Source organism: Siniperca chuatsi, linkage group LG17 (assembly GCF_020085105.1).
Source record: "Siniperca chuatsi isolate FFG_IHB_CAS linkage group LG17, ASM2008510v1, whole genome shotgun sequence".
Taxonomy (NCBI): Eukaryota; Metazoa; Chordata; class Actinopteri; order Centrarchiformes; family Sinipercidae; genus Siniperca; species Siniperca chuatsi.
Window position 1 is genome coordinate 12,100,001 of NC_058058.1, and position 17,866 is coordinate 12,117,866.

Consider the following 17,866-nt stretch of genomic DNA (forward strand, 5'->3'; position numbering starts at 1 on the left):
GGAGAGATTGTTAAAAAATGTCCTTTTCTCTCTTCTGATTCTACATTTTATTCCTCCTCATTTCACCGATGTCTGATTTGCTCTCTTTTCCTGCCCAGAATATGACAGACACCTAGCAGTGTCAGCAGTGTCAGCAGGGAAAACCATGGCGACAGCCTACCTGGACCCCAACCTGAACCATGCCCTCCTGGGAGGCGCCAAGTCACGGCTGAGCGCGGGGGTGGCGGACCGAACCATGGCCGGCTCCGTGGACAGGGTTCTTAAAGTCTTCCATCACTTTGAGACCAACACAGAACACAGCTGCTGGTCCTCCAATATCAGATATGGAGATGCAACCGATGTCAGGGTAAGAAGACACACACACGTTTTTTTGTCCCCCCATTTACTAAGTGTATTTATGGTGACAAACTATAAGGTACATCTTATAATTAAATACAGTCCAAAACAGGTCAAGCTTTGCTCTTAAAAATAAACACCAGTCTGGCACAGTCTTAAAGGATAAGGCTGGTGTTATTCTACATTTTTCCTATTGTCAACAAATCCCATATAAGACCAAAGCCAATAACACGTTAGTTTGCCTCTCAGTGCTTTCTGAGTTTCCTACCCTGTCTGTGGTACTCTGCCACAAACCCATTTGTTCCACCTGAAGACATAAATCTTTAAAAATGGGTCACAAGTATGTAGCTTCATTTTTAAACAAAACTAAGAGTCTACAGCCATGCTAGCAGATTTTTGAGGCTGTACTTAGGCATAGTGGTGGTTTGAGCTAATTGCTAATGTCAGCATGCTAATAGCTCAAAATGACAATGCTAACATGATGCTTTTTAGCAGGTATAATGTTTACCATGTTCACCATCATTAGTTTTGCAGGTATTTGGTCATAAATCAAAGTACTGGATAAATTCCATTTTTGATCTGATGATAGCACTAGATGAAATGTCTGGGGATCACCAAATTCATCCTGTGGTGAACATGAATGCCTGTATCAAATTTCATGGCAATCCATCTAGTAGTTGTTGAAACATTCACTTAAAACTCACTCACTCAACCTGCTGGTGGCGCAAGATGAAAGGTCCAGGGATCACCAAAGTCAGTAGGAGTCATCCTCCGGGGACAACAAATGTCTGTACAAAATTTCATGGCAATCCATCCAATAGTTTCTGAGACTTTTCAGTCTGAACCAAAGCGGTGGACCGAGCAAACCGACATTGCCGTCCTTAGCCTTTTTAGCAATTCTAGTGGCTTGGCTCTAAGTAATTTCCTAAAACAGCTATAATTCTTAGCAGGATGGTGTATATGGGTTCAGCTCAATGTCATCCAGTGCAACAGTGCAGCTTACTGATGTGTTTTAATAGTTTTTGGACAACAGTGGAGCTCTATGGCCCAGAAGAAAATTCTTTATCAGGCTATAACTACACATAAAACACTTTTTAGTAGGATCAATTGATTGTTGGTTTTGGTCTTTTCATGGAATTTGTTGTGGTAATATTTGGTCTTCATGACACTGTCTCCATCCCCATATGTGTTGCAGTTTACCCCCAATAGTTTTAAAGGTGGATTTTTGCTGTTTGTCCTCAGCTCAAGGTCTTAGCTGTCTGCTCTGATAAAGGACACTCGCGCAATGAGAATATTTTGCAAGCAAATACATATAACCCCGGGGCACACTCTGTGTGTGTGTGTGTGTGTGTGTGTGTGTGTGTGTGTGTGTGTGTGTACTAGTTTAGGTTTACTTAGCAGCATACTTTTATATCCACTCCCATGACGCAGAAACTGCTTAGCACTGCTCAATCTTATACAGGTCATATAGGTTAAGTCACAAATCTCCTCTCCTCTCTTTCTCCTTCAGTAACTAGGTCAGACCCCCTAGCATTTTAACAACACACATGGTTCTGTGAGCATTATTGTGCGTGTGTGTATGATGTCTGTCAACTTGTTTGGGTGGGAACGTCATGTTAAATCGCTTCAAGTCACCTACGCACACATACACACGCATAGGCTCATGCCCTCATTGACCTGATGCAAAATGCCAGACATAAACATTAGCACAGTTGGCACACTGAGGTATGGCAGACTGACTTCTTTATAGACTGGCTAACTGTTTTTATCCACTGGGCATCTTTGTTTTATTTAGCGCTCACCACACTGATATACTAGGACAGTACCACTGTAGATAAAGAGAAAATTATTTGTAATTTATTCCAATTTAGCCTAATACACCGGTGCTAAGAGTAATATTTGCAGAATTTATACTTTATTCTTAAATAATATGAGTGTTGAGTCTCAAAACAGTTATAAATGACATTTTTATTACCTTTTTTATTCTTTAAACTTAAAAGTTTATGTAACTGTGCAGGGGAAGTGGGTAAAAAAAAGTATCCCAATAAAAATGTTCACTTTTTGTTTCCAGGGAATCATCCAGAAGATACTGGACATCCACAAAGTGCGCTGGACGTCTTGTTTTGGCCTTCGTCTCAGCAACAGCCAATCCAGAGACCAGGTGCACTGGCTCCACCCCGATATGGGCGTGTCCCACGTCAGAGAGAATTATGAACAGGCACGACCAAACGAGGAGTGGAGGTGAGAGAAGACGAGTGTGTGTGTGTGTGTCATAAGTTGTCATTATGCTAATGTAACATATCGAAGATTATACCAAACACAGTATGTTGAAGCTTGTTCAGTGTTGATGCTTCAGGCTGCAAAAAAAAGCTCCTGTCCGCCACACAGGTGTTGCATTGCAGTGATTTGATTGGCTAACAGGAAGAGTGGTTGCAAAGGTTCTGTCAGACCAGATTTTGCCCTGTGACATTTACTTGTGTGTTGTGGCAAAAAGCAGGCAGACAGGAAATAATGTGGGAAGGGTTGTGAGCATGAACTTCAGGCATTAGCATGGCTAGCGGGCTAACAACAGCAGTACACAAAGTTGTAAATTAAACAGCTTCTTACCAGCCAAGCAGTGTCTCTCCTTCCCTGCTGCAAGCAAATACGCCTCGCCCTGTTCCTCATAGAAATGAATGGGGAGAGAAATCTGGTGTGTCTTAATTAAGGCAGGCAAAGACCAAAGATAGTAAATAACTGAGGTATAAAAATGTTATCATCTCAAAAAGTTACCAGGCTGTGTTGTGGGTGAGCTTTATTTATTGAGATGTCAAAGACAAAATGTACTGTAGTCTAACTTGACTTCAGATTCTGTGGCAGGTGAGTGCAAAGAACATTCGAGAAGAGCTGTGCGGTTACACTTTATAAGCAGTTTCCTAGACATTAAACATGACTTATTTAGCATTGTAATTTTAGTCAAAGTCACTATCTCATCAAACAGCTACGTAGCTTCAGCAGTTTGCCCTTTTGCATACCACAGTAGCAGAAGTGATTTATTGTAAACAGCGTCATGAAAAATAGTGCGACCCGTCTGTTGTATGGAGGCCTTGTGTGTGGTGCGGTGTGGTTGTGTTGGTTTGGCAGTTTGGATGTTAATGCAATGGTATATATTAAGTTTATTGTGGAGGTCTTGGTGCTAATGTGAGGTGGAGACCTTTTGCACTGTGGACATAAACGGAGAGCGAACCAGATGCCTGCTTTGTCTGACTAAGTCAACAACTCTCTGTCTGTCTCTGTCCTCCACTGATTTTGCAATCTGTCTTCTTATTTGCATTCTTGCATATCCATTTTTCCCCCACCTTCTTCTTCTCTTTCTCTCCCCTCTCTTCCTCCAGACCTCTTTCTTCTTCACCTTCTCACCATGCTCTCCTTAGTCATGTCTTCTCTTTGTTTGATATAATTTTGTGCCGTTTAGTTGTTTCTCCTTTCCCTTCCTTTCCTCTGCTGTGCTCTCCACTTCTAACTTCTTAAACTGACTTATTCTGATGTTTTTACCACATAGAAGATGACTCAAACATATCACTTTATCCCATCATTTATTTCCAATAGACAAGTTGTTGTTCTTTTCCTCTGTAGGTATGAGTTAAGGATCCGGTATCTTCCAAAGGGCTTTGTGCAGCAGTTTACAGAAGACAAACCTACACTCAACTACTTCTACCACCAGGTACACACACAAACAGATGTACACACAAAGGCACCCAGACACAAACATATTTAATTTTCTTCCAGCAGCTAGCCAGCACTGAGACATATGGCACTGCTTGAGGACTGTGTGTGTGTGTGTGTGTTTGCCTTTTGGTAATCTAGGTCAGAAAGACTGTGTGTGTATTTGTGTGTCACATAGATGGCTTGCCATTTGTTGTTTGTAGAGATAATTTAATAAACATGTTTTTGTGGTGTGTATTTGTGTCTACCAGGTGAAGAATGACTACATGACAGAGATTGGGGATCAGGTGGAACAAGATATAGCTCTCAAACTGGGCTGTCTAGAAATCAGGTAGGAAGTGCTCACTACAGAGCAGTGGCTCTCTTTCAGGACTTTGTTCATGAATAACTTACAGCTACATTGTACTACAATACTTCAAACTACTTTGAAGTAGAATTCTTTATTGATATTCTTTTTACATCAAAAGCAAAGGTTTGTTCCCAACAGAGATTAAAGGTTTCACTTTTGAAACAACCACAAACTCATATTCCATCTATTTTTGCCTAAACTAGCAGTTAAAGCGATACTCTCTACAGTTTAAATTGTTTTTGTGTGAAACCCTTTATGATTTCCCCTCAACTAAACTGATTATTCTTGCCAAAGTTTGTCAGTGTTCATTATTTAAAGTAACACTTACTTCTTATACTAATATAAAAACCAATAAATGTAATTCTATTTAATTCAAGTGCTTTTTTCTCTGTACAAAGACTGAATTGAATTTAAAACCTTGGTTGTCATCATCATAATGACCCCTGATGTAGGCCACAAGCCAAAATATGTTGGTCTAATAAAGTTGTTCTTTATACTACAAATGTTGCTTTTTTTCCCTTCTCCATGCACCTTGGAAGTTGTGCCAAAAATCCCAGCTCTGCTAAAATTTAAAACCTGAATAGTTTTTGGTACACATTTAACAAGTAGTCCCTTTTTAATGTGGGTGTGTCTGCAGTGAGTGGATCTGACCTTGTTCTGTGTCCCGCTGGTTTTAATTCCAGGAGGTTCTTCAAAGAGATGAGAGGAAACGCCCTGGACAAGAAATCCAACTATGAACTACTGGAGTAAGTATTTTCTTCATGAGCAAAGTTCTGCAGCAGCTCACTTTCAGTCCAGCTCACAACTTTTCTGGTACATCACATCCTTCCTCTACCTGGAAATACATTTTGTAACCCAGCAGAAATAACAGAAAAACAACACAGTATCTCAGTTTCTTTTTGTAGTTCCTAGAAAATCTGGATGAGTGGAAAACAATTGAAAGGATTTCAGTAAGAGTTTGGGAATTGCAGTCTGGGAACATTTAAATATTGAAATTGTTGTTAAAATTTTTTGCAGTCCAACTATGATTTGATACGCTTTTACATTTACTGGTGCGAAGAAAGTCTACAATCTAGCCAAAATGATCATTTTCAACACTGCGTTTATTCAGTCACTCGATCACCCATGTTTAATACTCGTTCATTTTTGTAGATTTATTTGGGGTTGGCTGCTCTGTCTGTGTTGGCTCTCTGATAGATGGATGTCTATGAAGAACATTAACAAACTCTGGCCCTAATGAGGCTTGGCTCTTACATGATCTGATTTTAATGAGCTGCCCTCTTCCAATGAAGTCTTTCTTTCTGTCCATCAGCCTAACGAGCTCTCCAATTAACTGAGAAGAATGTCCACTGTCTTTCCACCGATATCTCTTTGTCTCTCTTCTTCGTCCTGTCAGTCCATCTCTGTCTGTCTGTCCTTCCTCTCTACACAATCATCCTCTCTTTTTGTCTGTTTTTCTCCTATGTTCTTCTTGTCTTTGTTTTTTTCTCTATCTCTCCCTGGCTGCCTCTCTATTTTGATTGGAAAAAGATGTTGTGTCATGCATATTTTATGTGTGTGTGTGTGTGTGTGTGTGAGACAGAGAGAGAGAGACAGAGAGAGAGACAGAGAGAGAGACAGAGAGAGAGACAGAGAGAGAGACAGAGAGAGACAGAGCTGTAGGGGCTTTGATACACCAAGCTGACAGTTGACCATTAGGGCTCTTATTGAAAGTCTGTGGTCAATCACCGCCCATACATATTGGGTGGTGTCTGGCACTGTTGGACCTAGTCGGCCCTTATCGATGGCCAATGACAATTTTGAATTGTTGGCGGAAAAACCAGTAATAGACTTATTGGTTCAGCTTAACAAATCAGTTATTTCTCCCATTTAATTTCTCAAGTTTTTCACCTCTGCTTTTTCTTTTTGTTCTTCCCATAGCAAAAGACCACAAGTAAACCTTTATTTTCAAGAAATTTCCTGAAAAGAGCTTTCATTCCCCTTTTTTGCATGTTCTGTAGGTTATGCTAGCAATTAATTGGAATTAATGGTGTATGAATTAACTGGTGTAACAATTGAATCTCTTATTTTCCCCAAAATTTGCACCAATTACATAGTTCTTTTCAGGACATTATTAGGAAATTATTTGCATATTACAGACTCATATTTGCATTAGTGTGAAAATAGTTGGCTAGTTTGTTTTGTTTGCATTTCCATGCTGCTGTTAGGTTTAGGAGGACTGGTTAGTTCTTCTTATGCAGCTGGCTGTAGTTGGCTGCAGTCCTTGTCGTTTGTGAGCTAATGCAAAGTGTGTAATCAGTGGGCCTTTGTCAGTGCTCCATCTTTGAGGTTGTGCTTCTTGTTGCTCCTGTGATGGACACAACTTTGATTTTGAGAGAGAGAACAGTTTTAGGGGGTGACATACATTATGTTTTATGAAGTTATCCTTTCATATACATGATGATGGACAGCCCCAAGTGAAATAATAGTATTTGCATGTGTGTTTGCCATAGAGGACAATGTTTTAAGCTGAGGCAGTTTAGCCTGGCAGCTTAGACAACCACAGGGCAGCATGTAAAAGTTTATTTATGGCATTTTTTTTCTGTGATTTACAACTTTCTCGACACCATCTGAATTGCTCTTAAATTGAAACCCTGTTCTACACCACATTCTGATATTTGACCTGTGTTGGAGAAATAGTAAGCTGTCAGTCTTTCCCTTACTTTCTCTGTACTCGTTCTCTCCTCCTCCCCCTCTACTTGTCTTTTCTCCAGAGGAGTTTGAGTCATTAGCTAGCTTCCTCTTTTAGCTCTGCACATCTTTCTTTGTCTCTGTGGTCTCCCTCTTTGAACTCCTCTCTGCCTCTCTCTATCTCTCTCTTTCTGCTCTCTCTGTTTTTCCTCAGCCCCGTCTCTTAGGAAAAGATGAGTAGTGCTCTGTAGTCAGCACTTAGTCATAGCTTTCTGTTTCTGTTTTCTGTTTCTTGTCTTCGGTTGCCTGTCTGCCTAACTGTATCTGTCTGTAGCTGTAGTTGGTAATTTCTCTGCAGAGGAAAAAATAATCTGATATCAGATAAAGACAGAAGTGCTTGTCAGTTAGCATTCCTCAGTGTAATTAGAGCATAATAAACATGCTTATGTATCTCTCTCTATCTCTTTCCAGGAAAGACGTTGGTTTGAGGCGTTTTTTCCCAAAAGACCTGTTGGATTCAGTCAAGGTGAGAATGATGAGTTTTGAACTGAGCTCAAAAGAGAGGTGGAGTACACAAAGTATAATATGTCAGGCTGCTGAAAAAAACACTGTCTTCACTTTCTCCTCTTCAAATAATGTTCAGTAAGAGGGTTTATGATCAAAATCTTGGTGTCCTGTGAGTAAGTAGTGCTCTCCCCTCATTCAGCAGATGCTATCATAGTGGCCCCAGCTGCGTCCCTGGAGTTGCTCAGTTACCAAAAGTAACCAAACCTTGTGGTTTTATGGGCAGCTTCATAGTGTAAGTGAAGGCTCCTCTGAGCCAGTTTTTTGAACGTGTTACTTGATGTGTTGTCAGGCCTGGTCTGGTCTGGCTGGCAGATTGTGAAGCAGTCCAAGACTCAGCATGACTGACATGAAATCTTGGCGAATTAAACATTGAAGTTTAGATGAATGGAGATGAGTAAGAGAAGGAGTAGGAAAAAGGAAAACTTTTACCAGAAAACCTACTTATATACTGTATATCGATGCATGTCAACAGTGAAGAATCCTTTCCTGTAATTTTATTCACAATTAGTGTGTTGACATGCACACCAGTATCCCAGTTATGATTGGGTTTTTAGGGTTTGTGTTGCTTATATGTTTGAGAAACCTTATGCTCGCTGGAGTAGTCCGATAGAAACCGGGATACTGTTCTTAATTAGAACTCAAATTAAAGGGAAAGTGTGAGTTTAGTAAAGCAGAGCCTATGTTATATTGGCGCTTTAGTTTTCCATTTCCAGTGATGAGATGAAGAAGTTCAATATCCAGACAAGTGGTAACTGCAGCAGAGTTCAGACAGCCAGGAAACAAACTGTGGTCATCCTCAACTATTGAAGTAACTCAGTGAGTTTAGAAATGAGTCAGTGGCTGAGATTTTAAAGAGACACACCTGTAGGCAGATGATCAGAAATCTGAATACTGTTATGATCATATATATAGAAATATCAATAACCAGGTTTCTCCTGTTCCATGTAAACATCATATTTCGTGTAAGACCAAAACCAGGGTAAGACTCTAAACCAGGATACTTATGTACATGTAAATCTAGTCGATGGTAAAATCACAATGAATGCAAAATCACAAAATCTAAAGTTTGGTTACAGTACTTTAGATTTACACAGTACTGTTTCATGCTTAAATGTAATATGAAGCAGTTTTAGTTACATAACAGCTTCTCTAAATTGAGGTTTATACGGAAATGTGTTTCATATTGATGGTTAACAAATCTTCAGCACCTTCCAATTACAGTTTTAATTACCTTATTCTGGACATAAACTCACATGTTAAATAAACATTCACTTAATTTGTAGTTTGGCAGATTTCAGTTCTGTACGTTTTTATATGCGATGGCTGGGTGTGCTCGCATAATGAGCAGAGTCAGTGATAAATCTACGGCACGCGTTATGGGGAGGGTCGTGGTGTGTGTCTGTGTGTGTGCATGAAGGAACGGCCCAGTGACCCGAAATGGTCTTGATGTCAGCAGGCGGGCGGACAGATGCTCAGCAGAGGGAGAGAAACTGTGTGTGTGTGTGTGTGTGTGTGAGTGACCCTCAGGTCATGTTTAAACCCACTTTCTCTTTCCAACAATGAGGAGGCGTCAATGTGCGTCCCCCCCGTCTGTCATGCCCTGCTGACTCCCCTCTCATCAGCTGCCCACCTACCAACTTTACCTCCTCTCCTCTTTCTCTCATTTTCTGCTCTTCGGCAGACATGACAACACACATACACTGTTTGAGGCCTGTTTTATTATCCATGAAAATGCACACAGTGACACACACATGCAGTCAAACATCTATAAATTGGCATATCTGACTTGATTGTAGTCAATGTCTGGACCGATGTTGTAATTTAAGAATGGCTGATTTTGCTTTTTATTGTATTATGTATATGTATATATTTTTATTTTATTATTTATATAAATATATATAACACATCTAAATGAATGTATGAACAAAAAGAGAATGAGTAGAGGTATTAGTTACTTCCTTTTAACATCATGAATTGTATAGCTTAAACAATGAGCCAATTAATCAATTATTTTGACAATCGATTAATTTGTTAACTTTTTTTTTTTTCACATTTTCTGGTTCCAGCTTTTCAATTGTAAGAATGTGATAATAAATAAAATACCTTTAGATTTTGGAAAACAGACATCACCTTGAGCTTTAGATTTTTTTTTAATTTTCTGCCATTTTAAAGAACAAATTATTAATCAATTACTCGAGTAAATAATCGAAAATGAAAATTACCTGCATCCCTGTTGAGTATTTTTGTATGCATAATTATATCATATATTAGAAATAAAAAAGTTATGTTAATATAAGCAAGTGTTCGACACATTTGCTCTTGCATACATATATAGATGCGTGTTAGAGAAGGACAGAGAGAGCGCAGCTGTCATTTACGTTTCAGTCGTTCGCTCTGGTGAAAGAGAATGGTAGCCATTTAATGGGATTATTCACCCTCAATGGACTCTACTTACACATGCGCGTGCACACAAACACACACAAACCCCAGACAGATGGCTGTGGTAGTAAAAAGTGACTGATGTGAGCGTCATAAAGAGCAGAGTCTGTTCATTTATATTGACAGGCTGGGCAGCAGGTTTAGTAAAACTGACCTTTAGTGGCTTTGGAGATCAAAGTTTGAACAAACAGCCCGCTTGAGGCGAGGAGTCTGTTTACCCCTCATCACATTGATAACTTACTGAATTACTCAACTTTATGAAACAAGGATTAGTGCAAAACGATTTGGTGATACTGCAGTGAGATTTACTGTCACATTTTACAAGAAATTAGCATTTGGAGCAAAACAGACATGAATATTTTCCACAGCAGGCCTAAAAATGTGTTGTACATATGATGATGATCTGGGAAACAAAACCCTGAAATGTTGTGTGGATGTGGAGGTCTGAATCTGCAGTGAGAGGCTGCCTGAACGCTGTGGGGCGAAGGACTCGCCTTCCAGTCTGTTTTTGTCTCATTCCTCTAATCAACGCATTCGGGTGACGCCGTCATAAATGACATGTTTGCACAGACATAACCGACTTCAGTTGAACAAGGTCGGCAATATAGTTCGACACTCGTAGTTGCCCATCATAACTAACTGGGAAACCGTAATGCTCCCATACAGTGGATCTAAATGTCACGGGAGGATCCTCCAGCTCTGGTCTCTCATTTGTGTTTACCATTCGGAGGCAGCGACACTACATGAGCTTCACTAACCAGGCTAAGCCGACTAGCTTGCTACAGCTGACAGACAGCAACTGGTGCGCTGCTAAAACGTTCCGGGTAAAACTCTAGAATTTCTGTTCCGCAGATGCGAGTAGTCGACATAAACAGACTATTTTGACAGTAATAGTTTGGGTCACAGGGCGCACTGATTGAGTTTTAGTGGAAGTGAACTTAATAAGAATTTAGTGACCAAAACTCCATATTACCTCCAGCCACTACAGCTAAGGAAACACAGAGACCTAATACACCAGCCATCGTTGTGTCCTTCCCTCTGTAAATAGACTGACTGACTGAAGAATATACTGCGTAACTTCTGTCTGTGACTGGTCAGCCCTGTTGCTATAGCGACGGTCAGCTTGGTGATGGGAAGGGCGATAGCCACTCGCAGTACTTCCTCTCAGGAAGGGTGGACACTTTGGACTGACAATATCCCTGTGTGTTTATACGTGTGTGTGTGTGTGTGTGTGTGTGTGTGTGTGTCATGGAATTCTAGGAATTAACACACTGATCCTATCAAGAGCACGAAGAACACACATAAGCACATACACATTATATTCTCTAATCACGTGTGTTATGACATCTGTTGAAATGACACACATCCACACACATGGCTGAACACAGGAACATTGTGTGTGTTTTGATTCCTTCAGGCTTAATGAGTACACAGCTGTCAACAGGGCTCTGTAATGCTGAAATTAAGTGTAGATATTCATGCTTTTATTTACAAATGAAAAATAAGAATTGCAGTAGAACTAGATAGTGGCTCAACAAAATGGATAATAGAAGAAGACTTAATAAGCATTACATACATGATTATGCCCTCAGAAATGTAAAAAGTTTAGTACACACAGATGTGTTATACACACTGTTCATCCTCTGATAATATGATTTTTGGGCCTCATTAGACTGAGATTAGTCAGTTGCTTGTTTCTAAGTTACATTTGTAGTCAATAAATCAATGCAATTGATTGCTTTTTGTTTGTAATTTTAAACTGTTCATTTATTTTGAGTCGAATGACCTTAATGTGATGAACCAGTCTACTGTAAATCCACACATGCTTTTTTAAGCCTGTGCTGTAGTGCTCTAAATCTCCTCTAATCTTTTATTTTAATCTATATATGGAGAGCTATTTATACTTTGGGATTCTCCGTACTGTATGGGTGCTTGTGTGAATGTGTATTTTCACTAAAAGTACTATAATATGGATAATACTGTCATCTATATACATTTTATTGTCCTTAATACTGCATATTTGTGCATAGATGATGTACAGTACTGTGCAAAAGTTTTAGGCAGGTGTCAAAAATGGAAGTGTTAATAGTTTATTTTCATCAATTAACAAAATGCAGTGAATGAACAGAAGAGAAATCTAAATCAAATCAATATTTGATGTGACCAGTTCAGCCCCAAACTTGCAAGGAACCTCCACCATGCTTCACTGTTGCCTGCAGACACTCATTATTGTACCGCTCTCCAGCCCTTCGGTGAACAAGCTGCTTTCTGCTACAGCCAAATATTTAAAATTTTGACTCATCAGTCCAGAGCACCTGCTGCCATTTTTCTGCACCCAAGTTCCTATGTTTTCGTGCATAGTTGAGTCGCTTGGCCTTGTTTCCATGTCGGAGGTATGTTTTTTTGGCGCAACTCTTCCATGAAGACCACTTGTGGTCAGACATCTCCGGACAGTAGATGGGTGTATTTGGGTCCCACTGGTTTCTGCCAGTTCTGAGCTGATGGCACTGCTGGACATCTTCCGATTTCGAAGGGAAATAAGCTTGATGTGTTTTTCATCTGCTGCACTAAATTTCCTTGGCCGACCACTGCGTCTACAATCCTCAACGTTGCCCATTTCTTTGTGCTTCTTTATAAGACCTTGAACAGCACATCTTGACACCCCAGTCTGCTTTGAAATCTTTGTCTGGGAGAGACCTTGCTGATGCAGTATAACTACCTTGTGTCTTTTTGCTGTGCTCAGTCTTGCCACGGTGTATGACCTGTGACATGAAACTGTCTTCCACAACCTCACCTTGGTAGCAGAGTTAGTTTGGCTGTTTCTCATGCAGTTTTAAGCCTACACAGCTGTTTTACTTTCAGTTATTGACTGTGTTTCAACCTACATGTGAAATTGATGATCATTAGCACCTGTTTGGTATAATTGGTTAATCATACACCTGACTATAATCCTACAAAACCCCTGACTTTGTGCAAGTGTACCGATAAGAATAAGATAAGAATTGATGCTCTGTAACACCAAATATTGATTTGATTTAGATTTTCCTTTTGTTCGCTCACTTCGCATTTTGTAAATTGATTAAAAAAAACTATTATTAGTTATATTTTTGAAAGCATTCTTAGTTTACAGCATTTTTTTCACACCTGCCTAAAACTTTTGCACAGTACTGTATAATAGCTCAAGATCATATGAGGGAGGGAACAGGGTTAAAAAGGTCATTTTGTCATGGGTGAATTCCTCTTTATGTAAGTCACAATGTTTTTAGATATACATCAGATGAAGAGGATTATATATGACATTGAATGTGTGTGTTACGCATCTTTATGTCTAGAGTGATGATGTATAGAAAGGATTGTAAATGGCAGAATAATGTTCCTAGATGGATTTTTCTTTCTGTAAGCTCCCCATCTGTTTACTCTCTGGTGACAGAACAGACCTAAAAAAAAAAAAAAAAAAAATCAGGTCTGAAATTGTGATTGTGATGCCAGGAGGGAAAACACAACCGACACACTAAAAATCATCACATATAGTGAAATCTGAGTTACACTACAGATGATGTTGGGGCAGACTTTGATGTTTAATTGAGTGTTAACTAACAGCATCAGTGTGTCTTTGTTACGATACTGCTCTGAACTAAGAGTTCCCCTGGAACGAAGTGGTGAGGTCAGTTTGATTGGAACCAGAGTGGCCTATTAGTCAATCAATGTATTCCTCTCTTAGTGTATCTGTCACTCTACACACATATGCACACAAATACACCGTGCACACACACACATATCCCATCGTGCCTCCTCCCCTTTCTTCTCCCAGTTACAGATCTTCTGCTCAATCAGCTAGATAATATTTTAAATAAAGTCTGTTTTTTTATCGTAATTTTCTTTCTTTTCCCTCCCAATTCTCTCCTCTCCTCAGGCTAAAACTCTCCGTAAGTTGATTCAGCAGACGTTTAAGCAGGTAGCCAATCTAAACGATGAGCAGTGCATCCTGAAGTTCTTGGAGATACTTGCACCAATCTACCGCTATGACAAGGAGTGCTTCAAATGTGCCCTCGGGGTAGGTTTCTTCCATTCTTACCTCCATCCTGATGAACTCTGAAAGCTCTGGTTAGTTGTGTTAGGTTGACCCCTTTTGGCGGCATTGGGTCTTGCATGTATCCAAGACATGGTGCTGTGCTGTGTCTTTTTTTATGATTTATGCTATGAGCTACAAATGAGTAAATGAATGAAAATCTCTATTATTTTTCCCTACTTCTAAAACCTTTTCCTCAACTTCTTATTCTCCCCCGCCATTGTCTTGCCTTTCTGCTCTCACTCTCTTCCTCTTTTAACATTGTATCCCTCCTCTTCTCTCTTACAGTCCAGCTGGGTGATCCAGGTGGAGTTAGCTATCGGGCCAGAGGAAGGGATCAGCTACCTCACTGACAAGGGATCCACGGTGAGTTTCTACCAAGACCGTATTACACAGCCAGGTTTAAAATAGCTTGTAATGCTTGTAATGTTCTGCATCCAAAAAATATTTAAACCAAATGTTTTCCAGGCCACAAAAGGTAGCATCAACTTTAAAGAAAAGTACAGGCTTGACTCCTGAGATAATGATAGCCACAGATATCACTCGTTCATTTGATGATGAATGAATATGGATAGGATCGGCATAGTTTACATGATTTAATTTCCACTCTTTCTGTGTTACTCTCTCTGTCCCCAGCCCACCCATCTTGCTAACTTCAACCAAGTTCAGTCCATCCAGTACTCTGCTATGGAGGAGAAGGACAGGAAAGGGATGCTACAGCTCAAAGTAGCCGGAGCTGCTGAGGTCTGTCTGTCTCTTTGTCTAGATATAGAAATTTGCTCTACAGGTACATTTTGTTTTAAAGCATATCATATCTAAATAGTGACCTTTAACATTTTAGCCACCTGATTTCCATTTATATGTAGCTCCATTACTGTTTGGTATTCTGCTCTATCACTATGATAAATAAGACAATGTCCATTACTTTTATGTAATCAACCTTTTATGGCATACACACTTTCCCTCAACCTGCCTAAAATTCAGGTAGTAAATTTCTATCTTACCAAAGATTAACTTCAACAAGAGAAGAGGGTCTTATGTGAAGTTTATGCACAGCAATACTGGAACTTAAGTAGTTTTTTTTTTTTTCCCCACTCAAAAGCAAGTGTCGCTGCAGAGAGAACAATGCTGTCGACGGTCATTCAAAATGTAAAAAAGTGTTCAGTGCGAAGATGGAAGCTGTCTACATTGGACTTTAGTCTTTTAATGTTAATGTGATCTCTACTAATGCTTATGATTGTTGAGGAAAAATTGTGAGTCTAAAAGCAGGTACTATGTATGTAAGTGGATACTAAAGAACCACCATAAGCTGTGCCCATCATGGAGCACAGCTTGGTAACTTGGCGCTCTGTGTGTGACTAATGGTTTTCCATGTATAGATTCCACATAATGGTTCTACTCACAGAGGACTTGGTTTCATAACACCCGTAGCTGTACGAGTGGAGTCTTTCTGTTTAATTGGGTTTTATAGCATTGGATTTAATCACACACGCACACACGCACACACATAAATACTGTGAGAGAGAGGAGTTTTCCCCTGACATAAGGAGCAGCTGGAAACCCCCACTGTGTACGTGTGTGTGTGTGTGTGTGTGTGTGTGAATTTGGAGATAATGGCTCTTTGTAACAGGCTTGTCTGTGTGTGTGTGTGTGTGTGTGTGCAGCCTCTCACTGTTACAACAGCATCACTGACCATGGCGGAGAACTTGGCTGACTTGATTGACGGTTATTGTCGGCTCATCTCCATGGAAACTCATTCCTTGATCGTCAGAGTTCAGAAAGGTATGCATAATATCCCAAGAATATATGCCATCATAATAATAAAACAATAATTGAATAGAGCTTACGATATTCTCTACAGAATCATAATGTTCTTTTCAAACTTTTCAGACAGGAACTAAATAAAGTGTGATTGATTTGAACTTTTACCTTGTTCAGCAGAGCTTCCTAAAACATCTTTCATTCTGGCAAAAGAGCAAAGCTTCTTGTGATTTGGACATTCAATATTGCTAAACTGTTATATTGAGTACTGTTGTTTCTGTAATTAGTTGTGCAGTGCTCCTATTTAATAAATACAGCACTAGTCCCCTACTATGGACATATTGTATATTAAATGTACATATTCTAATGCTGTAGAAGGGATGTATTTTGTATACAGGAAAGTCTTTTGTTGTATCCTTTGTACTGTGTATAAGGTCCTGTCTTCCATGTATAATGACTCATAAAACATTTAAAATCCTGTATGTAGTCTTATACAATAATTGTGCTTCACATTACTCACTCTGATCCTGATGATGTGTGTTTTTGTCCTCTAGAGGGGGAGAGAGCACTGCCTTCCATCCCAAAGTAAGTACCTGTCTCATGCTCAGTAAAATTAATGATAGAAAGTCTATAAACTGGCTTATATCACAACTGTAAGTCAGACAAAAGGTTAGAATGCTATCATACTCAATGTTTGATTATAATAGTAAAGGGTTGACTTGACTTGCTTGGTATTGTAGTTTGACAACTAGATTTAGGAACAAATTGCAGGTGACGCAAAGTAACACTATTAAGTATAAAATGTGAAAACTCATGTAAGTATTGATGAAGTGTGGGACAGCGGCCCGTACAGCTCTGCTTAAAACTACAGAAGCTGCACCATATGTACAAGACCATCAATGGGAGTACTTGCACTCGTACTCAGCGTAACAGCCAGTGTTTGTTCATGTATTGTGCTTCTAGTAAATAATGTAGCTGGAAGCTTTTTTTATACGGGTGCTGCACTGTGGAGCAGCTTTCCATAAATATCAAGTTGTCAAAAACAAAAAGAGACTTTTAGAGGTCAGGTTAGGGCTTAATTACAGAGTAAGGTGACAGATTATTTATGAAATGTTTCTGGATAATTATTTTGTGGTTCAGTTTGTACTGAACCACTATTATTATTTTTCAAGGAAAAATGCTAAACATCCACTGTTCCCTGCTTCTCAAATTTTCTCTGGCTTTTCTGTTTCACATCATCATAAATTGATTTTCTTTAAAATTAAGACATTATCTTGGACTCTGGGCATTTTTTTTGACTGTTTTTTCTGACATTTTATAGACTAAACGATTAAGTGGCTTATTGTAAACATAGTTGACAGATGTACCTATAATGAAAATAATCATCAGTTGTAGCCCAATGGCCTTATTTTACCATGGTAATTCAATATGTCCATAAATAAATTATATAAAAACTTAAAACAATAATCAGTTTAATAAAGGTTTCATGCCCAAACTATTTACCAATAATTCAACCCATAATTTTTTTTCTCTTAGAAGAAGAGAAAAACTAAACTGGGACAACCTAATACCATTTTTTTTGGTTTTGGCTCAGAACTGCAGGGCCTTTAAAAAAGATTTCTAGGTGAAACATCGGTGCTTTTTATTGCAGTTAGGACTTCATTGTGTTTGTTTATCTGTGACCGTAGAAGCCTGGATGTTGTGTGTTCGCATTTCACTGTCATTTGATCAAATTCAAACAACAACCTTTTGCTTACTTTTGGTCATTTTCAACTCAAATATCTCTCTCTCTTTTTCTCCGCTCTCTCTCCCTGGCTCTGGTCAAATAAGGAGATAAGTTTAGGAGCCAAATATTTTCCACTTAGGGTTTTTAAACACTTGGGTTGTCTCCTCCTCTTTCTCTCGGTCTCTCACTCTAAGTTTCTCTCTTTTTCTCTCTGCCTGTTGTGGTCTATGATGTAAAGATCGTA

General features: G+C 39.3%; 1 protein-coding gene across 10 annotated transcripts in view; it reads left to right on the forward strand.

Annotated features, from left to right (window-relative positions):
- The window catches only part of ptk2aa (protein tyrosine kinase 2aa), a 67,433-nt gene that overhangs the window by 23,489 nt on the left and 26,078 nt on the right, over nt 1–17,866 (forward strand). For all 10 annotated transcript variants that reach the window (XM_044172757.1, XM_044172759.1, XM_044172756.1 and 7 more), the window contains 11 exons: nt 99–346; nt 2,408–2,577; nt 3,952–4,039; nt 4,293–4,372; nt 5,074–5,136; nt 7,532–7,586; nt 13,980–14,120; nt 14,424–14,501; nt 14,772–14,879; nt 15,800–15,917; nt 16,451–16,481. In XM_044172757.1, coding sequence (XP_044028692.1) covers nt 146–346; nt 2,408–2,577; nt 3,952–4,039; nt 4,293–4,372; nt 5,074–5,136; nt 7,532–7,586; nt 13,980–14,120; nt 14,424–14,501; nt 14,772–14,879; nt 15,800–15,917; nt 16,451–16,481 — 1,133 coding nt within the window. In that variant the 5' untranslated portion in view covers nt 99–145. The remainder of the gene's footprint in view (nt 1–98; nt 347–2,407; nt 2,578–3,951; nt 4,040–4,292; nt 4,373–5,073; nt 5,137–7,531; nt 7,587–13,979; nt 14,121–14,423; nt 14,502–14,771; nt 14,880–15,799; nt 15,918–16,450; nt 16,482–17,866) is intronic.